We start from the raw sequence: 15,957 nt of genomic DNA, 5'->3' as shown, positions 1-15,957 counted from the left end.
AATGCCATAACTGTCAATACATCATTCCTCCAACTACATAAATAAGTGCATAAGTCTGTGGCATTTCTCTTTTCCTTGTTTCTGAAACTAGATTAGTAATTCAGATCATAGTTTTTAAAGTTGCTTTCACTCATACCAATATAATTTCTTCTGTTTCTGAGCTAACCCATCTGTGATTTTATTCTAGAGTCATAGATAATAGCTTTCATTAAGAATTTCTCATCAAGAAGATAGGAATGTTTAGTACAAGCACACTAAGCCTTTAAAGCATTAACACAAACTGGCCCTGCAATATTTACACCTTACTCCCAACATAGGGGTCTTTTGTTTGGGCATTTTGATTCTTAGTTGAAGCACTGTATCTTTTCACTCATATCAGATCAATAATTTAACTGGGAAATTCACAATTCCAATTTTCTGTGGAGCCATTAACCAATTGGTTAATGACTCTACAGGTGGAACTAAATAAAATCACTAATATATAATATTATGAAATTGTTGAAATGTTGGTAACAGGAACTAATAAATATAATTGGAAGAAGGTAAGTAGAATATTTGTTAATTAATTAATAAATTTTATAGAAACAAGTAAATTAATGCAAACCTCAATATTGCGGCACGAATCTTCAGCATCACTAATGGCTTCTACTCTGATAATAAAACGGCGATCCCCAGCTTCCCGATCAAAACTTCTGTTTGTAGTTATGACACCCTGTTCAAAAGTGAAAGTAAATACAAGTTACTAAATGTTGTAAAAAGTCACTCTTCAAAGCATTTAATTTTTCACATATATTAGACCTCTTCTATTTTATTTATTTCTAATTAAATTAATAATACAGAAGACTGGAACTTTGGAAATGTTAGTGCCACTTTTACAACAATAACATTTTGAAGTTTCTCCAGGATTTAAGACGAAAAAAAAAAAAAAAAAATCAGTTAAGCCGTTATCGGGTTAAAAATATTTTGTCTTTTCTATATCTGAAAAGGAAGAAATTGCAACTGAAATGAATTAACAATCAGGTTAACAAAAATAGCTGGCAGCTCAAAAATTTTACAAAAATATCCAAAAGCTATTGAAAAAAAAAAAAAAAAAAAAAAAATTAAGCAGCACACACACACACACACTCACATAACATGTTTGAGATATTGATATCATCATCATCAGCATTATCATTTAACATATGTTGTCCATACTGGCATGGGTTGGACGGTTTGACGGGGCTGGTAAGCTGGAAGGCTGCACCAGACTTCAGTCTGATTTGGCATAATATATATATATATATAAATATCATCATCATCATCAACATTTAAAATCTGTTTTCCATGCTGGCATGGGTTGGATGGCTTGACAGGAACTGGCAAGGCCAGGGGCTGCACCAGGTCCCATAGTTTGTTTGGCCTGGTTTCTATAGCTGAATGCCCTCCCAGCGTGTGCTGTGTGCTTTTTATGTGGCACCATCACCAGTGTTTACTATGTAGCACTAGTACTCACACCGTTATACTAAGTGTAGCAAGTTAATAAGCTTCAACCATTCAGGTGGCTGGTATAAATGGCAGAAACTGGACAATGTATGATAAAACATATTTACTAGCATTGCAAGTTATATACTTCTTCCCATATTGAAGTTAAAGGAAATTTTGATAAGCTGACAGTTTCTATACAACTCACAATTTAGTAACTAATGCGACTAAGAATGTGAACAAAAATCAAAAAGATAAGGAGTGGAACAGGTAAAATACAGCCTACAAATGTTTCATAACAAGCTGAAGTTTTTTACACAAGAAATAATGATCACAGAGAAGCTTAGCTAATCTTCAGGTCTTTGTTGCCTCAATGTAGATTACATTGTCACAGTAAATAAATAATATATATAAAACTTCAATTTAATTTGTTGTTTTAGTTTTCTATTTGTTGCCTTTTAAACCAATGAAATTGGAACTTTAGTTTCTATATACCCCTTGGTTCTAATCATACACATCTTAATTCCAATCACACCATATAACAGGTTTGTCTCAACAAAACCAATTCTGATCATTTATCCATTCAGATTTGTTTGTTTATAAAGTTAAAATCCAGTAAAACATTTCATAATCACTGTTACGATTCTTCTTACAAAAATAAAACTTATTAACACAAATAATCAACCAGTTAACATATAAACATAGTCACAAAGATGTGTTTTATAGACAGATAACGAAAATAGATGTGAATTTGTTGACATATAATGATGATAAAAGTGTTTTGTGAATAGATAATTAAGATAAAGATGCTTTGTTGATAGATAACGAAGAGTTTTTTTTTGACTCAGACGCCATGTAACTAGATTAGTAAATTTAAACAAAAACATACTTACTGTTATTGGGTGAATGTTGAAATCTGGGTATTTTTCAACGAATCTATATATGCTATTTGGTTTCCCCATGAAATGACCTGTATTAATAACTACAGCATTTGGGGAATTATTCTCGGAAATATTAACTGTTTTTGTCTGGTCCCCAAACTTGTTGACCTGCTCCAAAGATAAAAAGATGCTGCTACGTGCGCAATGTACCGAAGTCGAAGAGCAAATCAAGATGGAGAAACGCAACAGGTTATGGGTGACTAGAAACGCTGACAGAGACGTAAGGACTTCATTGAACGAAATCTCCCTCTTGCTCTTTAACAATACTTTCTTGCCAAACGGTTCATCAAAAACAAAGAACTCCTTCACAGAAGATTTCTCCATATCGACAGATATCGAATCAAATCCATTTTTCTCATAGCCAATATAACCAAGAGGGTGGTCAGCTGGAACTGGACTATGGGAGAGGTAGAAAAAATAGAACTCCTGGTTAAACAGTGGCGTTTCACACATCATATTACTGACCATTACAGTCACTTTGGACGTTCCTTTCTTTGGTTTGTGACCACTATCTTTCACCTAAAGGAAAGAAAAAGAAATAAAAGATATTAAATAAAGAATGGGATGTATTTCAGCTGAAATCTCAAGAGGTGGCAAGTGCCAATACAAATTATGCTATGCTGAGGAGGTTTAATAAGACTAAAACATATTCAAAATTGTCATCCATATTCACTAAAGACCACGTTTACTCCACACTATATACTTCCATTCAATTTACAAATCAATGTTATTTAATTAAAATATCTAAGTTGTCTCCTCTACCTTACATAACAATAATTAATTATTAAGAATTAATTAATTATTAAACATAAAGGTGACAAACTGGCAGAATTTTTAGTGCAGTGACAAAATGTTTTTCTTCTGGTTCTTTACACTCTGTGTGTATAGAGCCAGAAGGTCAATTTACATAAAGAGCGTAAATTGACCTCAAATTCTGCTGGGGTAAATTTAATCATCTACCCTACCCCTTAAAAATTTGCTGGCCTGCAGCCAAAATGTGAAAGAATTATTATGCTAAAATATTATTTCTCTTCCATCTAGTGTAATCTTCATTAATTAGAATTTTTTGGCTTACTATATTAAAGATGTTAATTTGGATTTTACAGATTTCATGTTAGTGTGATTGGGGTGTCTTTAGACAACAAGCAGAGTTCCTGGAGGTCACATAATCCTACTGCCATCACCAATATGGTACCTACAGTTCCAGAGTACACAAAGAAACTCAAGTCTATTTAAGTTAATTCACCATTCAAATGTTATGAATCTAAATTAGGTGCACTTTGCATTCTGTAGTTAATTTAAATCAATTGTTTTATTGAAGCCTAGGTCATTAAGTGGGATTTTTTCCATGCCTCTCACCCACTTCTTCCCCACACCAAATTTGAAATGTAAAGTAATCCAGGTGTAGTTATTGTTTCACTTTAGTGTGTGAAATGGTCGCTATATCTGTTATAGTAATGTATGCAAATTACATTGGGTAAATAACAGAGAGTTGCTTAAAATATTTCAAGATAGGAACAGTATGGAAATATAAATTGCAATAATATTGTTAAAGATTGCATAGAAAGGGAGTTGGAGTGGTGGTGGTGGTGGTGGTGGAGATAAGAGAAACTAATTCAAAAAATAAAAGCAGAAAGAAATCACTCCTACCAATACAAAATGTAGAAATAACTTGAAGAGTAAGTTGACAGAACTAAAATCTTTCCTAATACACACAGATGTATATGGACACATTCAGAAACACACAAGTGTGCGCGCGTACACACACACATATATATACACACATATATATACACACATATATGTGAAATCTTTGCAAATATAGATTTCATTTTTAAACTAACAAAAATGTACATAAATTCTATTTCTGTGAACTAGATAGGTTCAGACGTGACTATGTGGCAAGAAGTTTGCTTCCCAACCACATGGTTCCAGTTTCAGTCCAATGGTCTGACACATTGCGCTCAGGCCAATCAAAACCTTCAGAGTGAATTTGGTAGATGGAAATTGAAAGAAGCCCATCATATATATATATATATATATACTTCGATACAGGAAACATTCACAACCTCCTACACCAATAAACAACTATAGTTCCTGAAAGGTGTTTTTTTAATAATATTTTCTAGATGTTTAAAGCTCAATTTCTTCCTGTACCTCGATCATTGGATCTTACAGTTATATATATATATATATATATATATATATATATATATATATATATATATATATATATATATGGATATATAGATATACATGTGTTGTGTGCATGTGTTTTTGTGTCTGTGTTTGTCCCTTACCCACCACCTGACAATTGGTGTTGGTGTACTTACATCCCCATAACTTAACAGTTCAGCAAAAGAGACCAATAGGATAAGTGCCAGGTTTAAAAAAATGAGTACTAGGGTTGATTCTTTCATCTAAAAATTCTTCAAGGCACTGTCCTAGCATGGCAACAGTCTAATGACTGAAAACAAGGAGAAGGCAAAAGATAAATATCATAAACTAAGATTATGAACATTAGACTGAGTTGAGCCACTGCATGGTTGCTGGATTAATCAGAAAGAAATTAACCATGAAACTTCTTTCATCAACATCATCTAGTCGAGGCTGTTTGGAAAAATGTCTTTCGGTTGCTAATTTCTTGTTACAGATGCTATAGTTGATTGCAGTGCCAGTCAATCTGATGGGTTTCTCAGACCAAGATTCATAAAAGTGTAATCTGTTTAGTGAAGTGGGAAGAGATCCAAAGACAAAATATTTTAGAAAATTACTATTTTTAAATCTCACAACGAGAGATATTCAGCAACAGTACTTCGTAGTAAAGATTGTTTGCCAACATAATATGGTAGTCCTGGTTTAGGGCGAATGTTGCTGTAATTTAGCCCCAGGAGACATCGTCTCCAGCTGGCTATATGACGTGATCTGTCGAACAATTATTCTGTGCTGATGAAAGGAAATAACCCAGAAATCGTGATACACAGATATTGTTTTGAGCTGAGTGGGGGTGCTAGATTCCCTTGTTCGAAAATATAAGGACACAGATCGTGTTGTATAGCCAGCTGGAGACAATGTCTCCTGGGGCTAAATTACAGCAACATTCATCCTAAACCAGGACTGCCATGTTATGTTGGCAAACAATCTTTACTACACGAAATATTTTATTTTATGTTTTGCATTCCATTCTCTACTACCATCCTTCTTTCTAATGATAGAAGCATTTCCACTCATTTCAGCGGCTCAGGATTTCACTATGACTTTGGCAAGGTGGGTAACGGGTGCTATGCCTTGCCAAAGGGTAACCCTTGATTTTATCCAGGACTGCTTATTGTGAATTCACAGCTAACCTATTTATCTACAGGTCATTCCCCTATCTGCAAACTAGGGATCTGATGAATGGCAGTTTTCATCACCATACCACAAACGTCTTCAATTCATCATTATATATCTTGATTGTTCATCAGACTCTTTAGGACAAGATGTAAATATTCTCTTGTACAGAACATAATGAAAAACAATTAACTGAATAATTAGATTAATGTGCAACAGTAGATCTCAGACATGGAGGAGTATTGGACCAAAATGTTCAACTAGCACCAAGTTGGCTTTTGTTTTGCATTCTGTTGAGGTCAATAAATTAATGGTTGAGGTCAACAAATTAAGAAATGGTAACCATTGATTTAACCAAGTACACTCTATCCAGCAGATTTCTTAATTTTTGTCAATATAAAAAAATCAATAAGATAGTGGATTAGGAGAATAATTAGAGCATCAGTAAAATACTTTGTGACATGATATTTATCCAGAATGTGAATTGATTGGAAGCTGTCCAGACACATGCAATTAGACAAATACCTAGTATCAGTCGCCATAATTTGAAAGTCTTGCTTCTCTAGGCATCAACACACCAAAGTTTTGGTGTTTAGTAGCTGATTTGGTGCAAACCAACAAACTTATCCACCCCCATTCCAACAACAACTTTGGCCACATTTTAAAATTTGATATCTCTAGTGCTTGTAGATACATATAAGAGAAAAAACAAAAACATTCAGACATTGGTTGGACTGGCAATATAATAGAAGACACTTTCACAAGATGCTATGCAGTGGGATTGAATTCAAAACCAAATGGTTGCAAAGTAAACTTATTAACCACACAGCCATTCCTGCGTCTTCCTGAGTTCTTCTACAAGATCAACTTACTTTTCTCCTACACAGGTTATTATTATAATAAAGCAGCAAAGGTGGCAAACTGGCAGAATCGTTAGCACGCTGGACGAAATGCTTAGCAGTATTTCATCTGTCGTTACGTTCTGAGTTCAAATTCCACAGAGGTTGACTTAGCCTTTCATCCTTTCACGGGCGATAAATTAACCACCAGTGGAACACTGGGGTCGATGTAATCGACTAGCTCCTCTGCTCCCAAATTTCAGGCCTTGTGCCTTTAGTAGAAAGGATTATTATAATAAAGCAACCCCAGTGCTTGTCTGCTACATTAAGTAACAATAAGTGTGACCTTATGTCAATGTTAGAGAAATTATTATTATTATTATTAAGATGCTAAATTGACAGAATCATTAGCATTCCACGCAAAATGCTGATAAGCATTTTATCCATTTTCGTTTTGAGTTCAAATTCTGCCGAGGTCGACTTTGCCTTTCATCATTTTAGGGTTGACAAAATAAGTACCAGCTGAGCACTGGGGTTGATGTAATCGACTTAACCCCTCCTCCAAAGTTGCTGGCCTTGTGTCAAAATTTGTAACCAATATTAGAAAACCCTTTATCGCTATTTAATGTCTGTTCTCCATGCTGGCATGGGTTGGATGAAATCTTAATTTTGAAACTATAGAAATCGTGTTAGATTATTTGTGAACATTAGGATAAATAAACCATTTGAACTAAGAGGGAAAACATTTATGATTGGAGGAAAAAAAACCCCAAAAGACATTTACAAGAACATGCTTTATAATTTAATCATGTGACCTTTGTCATTTGTCAAGAACACCCAACATCTTAGATAGCAAGGGGCCTTCTCAACAAATGATAATATAAAAAGTCAGAAATGTTTCAGTATATTTTAACAGACAATTTTGTGGATGGGCTGAATAGATAAATATTAATTTATAGCAACAACCAGCTGTCAAATCCACCTGTTATTCCAGTGAAACAGGAGTTTAAAACAACAAAACTTATCATTCCTGGAATTTAAAATTTAGAACTTAAATTTTTAATAATAATAATAATAATAATAATAATAATAATAATAATAGACCAAGCTATTGAATTACAGAGACTATGGGAAGTGCAGGTAAAATGTATCCCAGTAGTTATAGGTGCATTGGGAACTACCCCTAAAGATCTGAACAGATGGATAGAGGAAATAGGCATAAAACCCAGTTTAGTACAGCTCCAGAAAACAGTGTTATTAGGGACAGCTAAGATACTTAGGAGGGTTCTTGGCATCTAAGGTTACTTGTAGCCCAATGTTAGGATTTTTTTCCCAATAGTATAATCTGTTGTGTGTATATGAACATAATAATAATAATAATAATAATAATAATAATAATAATAATAATAATAATAATAATGGTTTCAAATTTTGCCACAAGGGCAGCCCATTTGGGGGAGGGGATGAGTCGATTACATCGACTCCAGTGTTTCACTGGTACTTAATTTATCGACCCCGAAAGGATGAAAGGTAAAGTCTCAGAATGTAAATTGGAACAGATTGCATTAAGCATTTTGTTTGGCACGCTAATAATTCTACCAGCTTGCCACCTTTATAAAATAATAATAATAATGAGCTTATAATTACAATGCTCAGACGCACTACAGCTTGTCAGAAAAGGTTAAAGGAGGAGACAGTAAACAGACATATTAAGTCAAGTACAAAAAGAAGAGCAATGAAAGAGGGGAAAGACATGTACAGCACAAACGCAGAATTAGAGGTAGTAACATATAGTATTGTTAAGGTGAATTGTGGGTGCCTCTAAATGTTTGTTTGACTTGCCAGAAACATCAGCTAAATTGCCTTCAAATCACAACCTAGCATCCTAGATGTCCCTAAAAAGACTGGATGGACATAACTGGCACTAGTCATAGTCCTGTTTGACCAGAACTGTCATGGAGTTTGACTACTACTACTGCTGCTACTGTTATTTTTTTAAGCATCAGCTAAATTTTGGTTGTTGTTGGTTGTTGTCTGGTGTTGGTGCCAAGTAAAAAAAAGCACCCAGTACAGTCTGTAAAGTGTTTGGTGTTAAGAAGGGCATCCTGCTGTAGAAACCATGCCAAAGCAGACTATGGCACTTGGTGTGACTCCTGGCCTTACCAGCTTCTGTCAAACTGTCCAACCCATGCCAGCATGGAAAATGGATGCTAAATGATGATGATGATGATGATGATGATGATGATGTTGTTATTTAGTCCTAGGTAAATCAAACATATGTTTAAAGACATTTCAGATATGACCATTTTGTTTTTTTCCAGTGTGAAGTGAAGCCACATACACATTATCCAACTTTACTAAGATGGTGAAGTGTGATTTGATGGAGATTTGGCTGCTATTACTAGTAGGTCAAGAGACAACATAGAGAAACCATATTAGCTTGATGCAAGAAATGCAAGAGACATTAGGTATATTCTTATCATGATATCAGGGCAAGATCAAAGCTTGCAAATTTCTTAATATAGAATTCATTCAAGAACATTTGTCTTGATGCAATCTTGTCAAAGACAGAAACCTACTCCAAGATTTTTTCAAAGAATTAGATTTAGCAGTAAATCTAAAAGTGGAATTTGCTTAAGATCTAATCAGATAAACTGGGATTACAATTCACCAAAATCATTTACTGAATCTGTTCTTAGCTCAATAGTTTAAATTACAATTCTATAGGATTTTTCTTACCCTTTTCGTAAAAATAATTTTGATCTAAAAGCGAAAGATAAGCTCATTTAGATCTTCCATCTTGTTGACGTTTAATCTTAAATCAACTAACCTTTATCTGGAAGAACTCTGATTAAAGGCCTGTCAACCAGGTTTTTTTCTATGTATGTTTGTTTAACCCTTCTCCAATATTAAACACATTTTAGCATTTTGCTTCTATTAAGGTGCAGGTTGGGCTGTGCAGTCAAGAAGTTCACTTCTTCTATGTGGACGTCATCAGCTGATGTCCTCTTCTATATTTATTGACAGACCAACATCTTGGGAGTGAAATTTAGGAGAAAAAAAATAAAAGAAGAAGCCCATCATACACACACACACACACACACACACACACACACACACACACACACACACACACATCTCACATGATCAACCAGGCTATTGGATGTTATTATACATCGCTGGTCACAATGTGCTTTGCATTGTTTTAGCTTTTGAATGATGCCACCCTGTTGGCTAAGTGAGCAGGCCAACATTCACCCTGACTGGAAGGTTAATCCATCACAGGGTGACCCATTTACAGCTGAGTGGACTGGAGCAATGTGAAATGAAGTGTTTTGCTCAAGGACATAATGTACAGCTTGGTCTGAGAATCGAACCCTTGATCTAGTGATTGTGAGTGCAACACCCAATCCAATAGGTAACTCACCTATAGATGCAGACACACAGACACACACACACACACACACACACACACACACTGAAAAGGTTCGATAAAAAAATGTTTTTCCACTTGGAATTGGAGAGAAAAATTAAAAGGAAAGTACACTGAAATTTTATGTTCGATATATATATATATATATATATATATATTATATATATATATATATATATATATATATATATATATATATATATATATATATATATATATATATATATATATATGTATGTATGTGTGTGTGTGTGTGTGTGTGTGTGTGTGTGTGTGTGTGTGTGTATGTATATATATATACATATATGTTGAAAAGTCAACGAAACTGTTTATACATATATATTGAGGAACTTTCTATCATAAAAAGCATGTAAAAAGCACCATCCAAATGTGGTCGATGCCAGTGCCGCCTGACTGGTTCCCATGTCAGTGCCACCTAAAAAGCACCTCCTACTCTCTCAGAGTGGTTGGCATTAGGAAGGGCATCCAGCTGTAGAAACCTTGGCAGATCAGTTTGGAGCCTGGTGCAGCCTACTGGCTTGCCAGTCCTTAGTCAAACCGTCCAACCCATGCCAGCATGGAAAACAGACATTAAATGATGATGATGATGATGATGATGATGATGATGATGATAATATATATCATCACCATCGTTTAACGTCTGCTTTCCATGCTGGCATGGGTTGGACAATTTGAATGAGGACTGGTGAACCAGATGGCTACACCAGGCTCCAATCTGATCTGGCAGAGTTTCTACAGCTGGATGCCCTTCTTAATGCCAACCACTCTGACAGTGTAGTGGGTGCTTTTATATGCCACCGGCATGAGGGCCAGTCAGGTGGTACTGGCAATGGCCATGCTCAAATGGTGTTTTTTACGTGCCACCTGCACAGGAGGGTGTTTTTATGTGCCACCTGCACAGGAGCCAGTCCAGCAGCACTGGCAACGACCTTGCTCGAATATTTTTTCATGTGCCACCAGCACAAGTGCCAGTAAAACGATGCTGGTAACGATCATGCTCGAATGGTGCTTTTTACGTGCCACCGGCACGGAAGCCAGTTAGCTGCTCTGGCAACAATCACGCCCTTAGCGCTCTACCATCTGAGCGTGATCATTGCCAGAGCAGCTGGCTGGCTTCCATGCTGGTGAAAAAGAAATAATTGGGACTCAGTTGAATTAGGTACTTAAGTTGAAGCACAAGTCAGTTTGGTATTATCTGCATAGCTCGAAGTAAGGTGAATAAAATCAAAATAAGCAACAGGATATCAAGTAGTGATGCCCTACGACCGTTTCAAGTGACTCCATTTCATTGAACAATGTAATCATTACACCAATTTAAATGCAGTGTTATCTTCAGCTGCACAAATAAATAAATAGAATTTTAACAATTAGGACTCATTAATATAATTTTTCTCAAATATTTTAACAGAGCAAGAAGATGGAAGAAATTCATATAATTCTTGAAAGTATAGTCCATTCTTAGCTACAATAGCAGCAACATGAATTTCTTCCATCTTCTTGCTCTGTTAAAATATTTGAGAAAAATTATATTAATGTGTCCTACTGGTTAAAATTCTATTTATTTATTTGTGCAGCTGAAGATGGCACTGTATTTAAATTGATGTAATGATTGCATTATTCAATTAAAAGGAGTCACTTGAAACGGTTGTACTGCATTACTACTTGATATCCTGTTACTTATCTTGCTTTTATACACACACACACACATTTCGTTTTATGAAATAAAATATTTACATAGTTGGCTGGTTTCACTTGTGCTAATCATGACTAAGAAGTTAGTGATATAGTGATAATGTTACAATTTCATGCTACCATAAGAAGTTTTCATTCCATGTTAGTAGGAGGAAGGATATTTTGGAATATTCATCATTTAACGTCTGTTTTCCATGCTGGTATGGGTTGGACAGTTTGACAGGAGCTCTATTGTCTGTTTCAGTATGATTTCTATGGCTAGATGCCCTTCTTAGCACCAAATACTTTACAGAGCATACTGGGTGCTTTTTACATGGCACCAATATGTAATATATATATATATATATATATATATATATATATATATATATATATATATATGTAAAAGATGAGCTTCTTCTAGTTTCCTCCCACCAAATATATATCAGTGTTCATGGTGAGTGTGATTGTGTATTCCTATTGTCTTGACATATAATCGCTGACTATAAACAAAGAAGCACCATTCATACCATGGGTGTCTTCTGCTTGCAATCATCTGTGAAACCATGTTAGTAAGTTTATCATAGAAGTGTCAGAAATGTGAAGAGGAAACTAGAGCTCAAGGGAGGTTACTGAGTGATTCAAGTTGTTTTTCATATCAGTAGCTTCCTTTGAGCTTCATGTAAACCAGTCAGTTTTACATGAAGAGCATAGAGGGATGTCACTGGCTTTAGGTTTGTCATTCCTCTGATTGAGACACCAAGATAAGCAACAGATCATTACAGGCTATGAAAGAAGACATCAGAGCTGTTAAGTTCAGTTTTAAGACCTTATTTCGAAGCTGATGTCAGTAACCGCTAATGTACAGACAGTAGTGAAAAAAACAAAACATTATGCTTAAAAACACGAGAAAAAAAAAGAGAATCCTGGAAATTATCAGTAATAAATGTCTAGACTTCAATGTAAGATGATTTAATACATGGCTACTATAATTATTTGTTTTAATTTTATATCCAGCATTTACTGAACAATGGCGTAATTGGTTTTTGGTTTCCAGATAAAAACATCAACAGCAATGACAACAATGCTATAAATGCAACAAACCAATCATTTGTTCACAGTATTTCTGATGGTTGAATGATAAGGGAGTGTCTGTGCAAATCTGGTAGAATAAATACCACAAGGGTTTTTTGCTCCAATGTATTACTTTTCCAGTTTTCTTATTCCTATGTACATCTTTCACTGTTATCACATACACACACACACACATCGTCATCATCATCATCATCGTCGTCATTTGTTTTCCATGCTGGCATAGGTTGGATGGTTTGACCAGAGCTGGTAAGCTGCACCAAACTGCAATCTGATTTAGTATGGTTTCTACGGCTGGATGCTCTTCTTAAACTCAGTCACTATACAGAGTGTACTGGGTGCTTTTTATGTGACACCAGCACCAATGATTTTTATACACACACACACACATATATATATACATACATACACACACACACACATATATATACACACATATACCGAGATATATATGTAGTGAAACTACCTATCGTCACTAGATACAAAACTACTATCGCCATTACATACAATCTTCTCATTTAAATATAAATAAATGCGAGCGTAGTAGAGAACCCATTCCTTGTCATCATGTGACTGATTATAATTCGAATCGGCAACTTCTTCGAACCTTTCCCGCCAGAACGCAAACTGACCAATCACGGCCCCTAATAAGGTCACGTGATAGAGTAAAATTCTGAAGGCATTTGGAGCCCTCTTAACGCTATATATAGATCAACTCATACCCCACAAATTGGTCTCGGTCCAGTTTCTCTTTGAGATCTGTTTTGTGTACCACACGACAGCAGCAGCAGTTCCAGCGACCACTTCAACAGCTTCGTCCAGCCAACGATGACCACCGCCGTCGCCACATCAGCAACACGTTTCTACGACTACTACCAAGCAGCCTCTACACCACCAGCGTCAACACGACTTACTATGTACACCACACCAAACTACCGCGGCACATCTCTCTCTTCGATTCTGTTAGGTGACTCAGCTTCACCACGATAAATAAGCAGACAAGAAATTCTCAGCCAGCGACGAACATCTGTATAACAAGAATCACGGCCTGGCATCGATGCCACGACATCACAACTAGTGATCAGCTCTGCCAACTCACTTCACATACAGAAAGCTTGCTCTCTAATGATATAGTTTTGAGTCTGATCCCAATGTATAGGACCTTGGGCAAGTGTCTTCTCCTATAACTCTGGGCCAACCAAAGCTTTGTGAGTGAACTTGGTAGCCTGTTGTGTGTGTGTGTGTGTGTGTGTGTGTGTGTGTGTGTGTGTGTGTGTGTGTTTGCATGCACCTATGTGTTGACATGTGATGGTTGTGAACTAGTCTTTTATCAAAGACATGTCTGGCTGTGGGTGAATATTACCTTGCCTGGAAGCTGGTGAGGATTGACATCAGGAAGAGGATCTGACAATAGAAAATTTACCTCAACAAATTCCATCTGAACCATGCAAGCAGGTGGGTGTTAAAACAATGATGATGATATATAGTGTGTGTGTGTGTGTGTGTGTGTGTGTGTAGGTTCTTATATAGTAGGTGCCTGCAGTTTCTGTCAACCAAATTTCACTCACAAAACATAGATTTATAATCTGTGGTTGTGGTAAGAAAATCTACTTGAAATGCTATGCAGTAGGATTGAACCTAGAACCATATAATTCAAAAGCAAACTAAAAGAACATCCAATGTAGAGACCATTGAAGCATGACCAACTATCTATTAACACCCACCATTGAGAAATTCAAGCTAAAGACACTGTTTTCACTTAATTAATAATAATAATAATATTAAAAAAAAACACATGGAAATGAGAGAGTGAATAAGAGAAAGAGAGGAAAAAATAAAATAAATAAATAACTACAATTATATTTTCTCCAGAGATACTTTAATATAGAATTGTATTCGCCAATAAATTTGTTAATCTTTGAATACAAAAAAAAAAAGCTGTTAACAGCTGACTATAGAATTAAATGTACTTCATAAATTACAATTGACCAAAGAACGTAGGAGATCAATTCACAATAGTGCTGGAGATTAATCTTAAGAATGCATGTGTATGTGTGTCTTTGTGTTATATATTTAAACCGTTTGTGAACAATCTTGTTTTAAAGTTAGTGAAACAAGAAGTAAAATAAAACAAATTGAAATAAAAATAAAAACGACTTATGTTCGTTGAGAAACCTATATGACTATAATGACATAATCGCTAGTATTTATGTCGTTCTTGAACAAAAGGATAATTAAATTTGGATGAAAGAAAACAATTGACTTCAGAAAGACCTTAATGGATTCAGTTGGACACACAGACATACATGAATGGTTGCAGTGTTTTAAACACGGTTGCTATCTTTAATTAGAAAAGCAACATAAAAGAACTATGAAGTTGATGTATACATATATATTATCAATCAAAGGATGCTGAAGAATTTTAACACACACTTACACAAACCCCAAAACAAACCCTATTCTTAACCCTTTGACAAAGAATATGCTTTTAGATATTAAATAAAACTCTTCTATGATTCAACATTTCTCATTAAAATTTATGTCTTAGTTTAGAAAGGAAGTCAGTGGTGGGGGAAAAAAAAGAAGGATATTTTTGAAATTTCAATATGTATTGTGACATACATTGTCATTTTCTATTTTCAAGCAACCAAATACAGTAAATAAATAAAGGCCATTGTTCCAAACATTAAGGAATCTTTTGAAACAGCGTCAAGCATAAAGATCAGTAAATATGTAGTATTTTAATGGAAGAACATGTTAAATCAATTTATAAACATGGAATAAAAGATAAACTGTTTCAATTCTTTTTTCTTTCTCTCTTGACGTATTATTGCTTTCAGTCTTGGGCTCCCAGCCATGCTGGGGCACCAGCTTTAAGGGTTTTAGTTGAGTATATAGCCCTCATAAATCAAGTCACTCCTAGTGTTACAATACAACCTGTTGCATGGTCAGACCATTGGCAACTCTACCAAGCCTGCTTGAGAAAGGAGGATGGCCTTTGTTGGACAGCTTGCAGGACACAAAACAAACCTGTCAAAGAGTAGATGAATTCAGTAGAGTCAACAGCCATTCATTCAACCGCTGAGAGTGAGAGATGACTGGTTTTTGTTTAGACATCTCTCTAAGACATGGGTTCTCAAAGTGGGCACTACTGCACCCCTGGTGGGCA

General features: G+C 35.3%; 1 protein-coding gene across 5 annotated transcripts in view; it reads right to left on the bottom strand.

The window, feature by feature from the left end:
- LOC106884166 (protocadherin Fat 4) overlaps window positions 1-15,957 on the bottom strand; it is a 696,074-nt gene that overhangs the window by 74,283 nt on the left and 605,834 nt on the right. For all 5 annotated transcript variants that reach the window (XM_014935404.3, XM_089364268.1, XM_089364281.1 and 2 more), the window contains 2 exons: window positions 2,355-2,921; window positions 605-712 (listed from right to left, as the gene is read on the bottom strand). In XM_014935404.3, coding sequence (XP_014790890.1) covers window positions 605-712; window positions 2,355-2,921 — 675 coding nt within the window. The remainder of the gene's footprint in view (window positions 1-604; window positions 713-2,354; window positions 2,922-15,957) is intronic.

Source organism: Octopus bimaculoides, chromosome 1 (assembly GCF_046866305.1).
Source record: "Octopus bimaculoides isolate indiv1 chromosome 1, ASM4686630v1, whole genome shotgun sequence".
Taxonomy (NCBI): domain Eukaryota; kingdom Metazoa; phylum Mollusca; class Cephalopoda; order Octopoda; family Octopodidae; genus Octopus; species Octopus bimaculoides.
The sequence above is the reverse complement of the archived record's forward strand: the minus strand, read 5'-3'. Positions and strand labels throughout refer to the sequence as shown.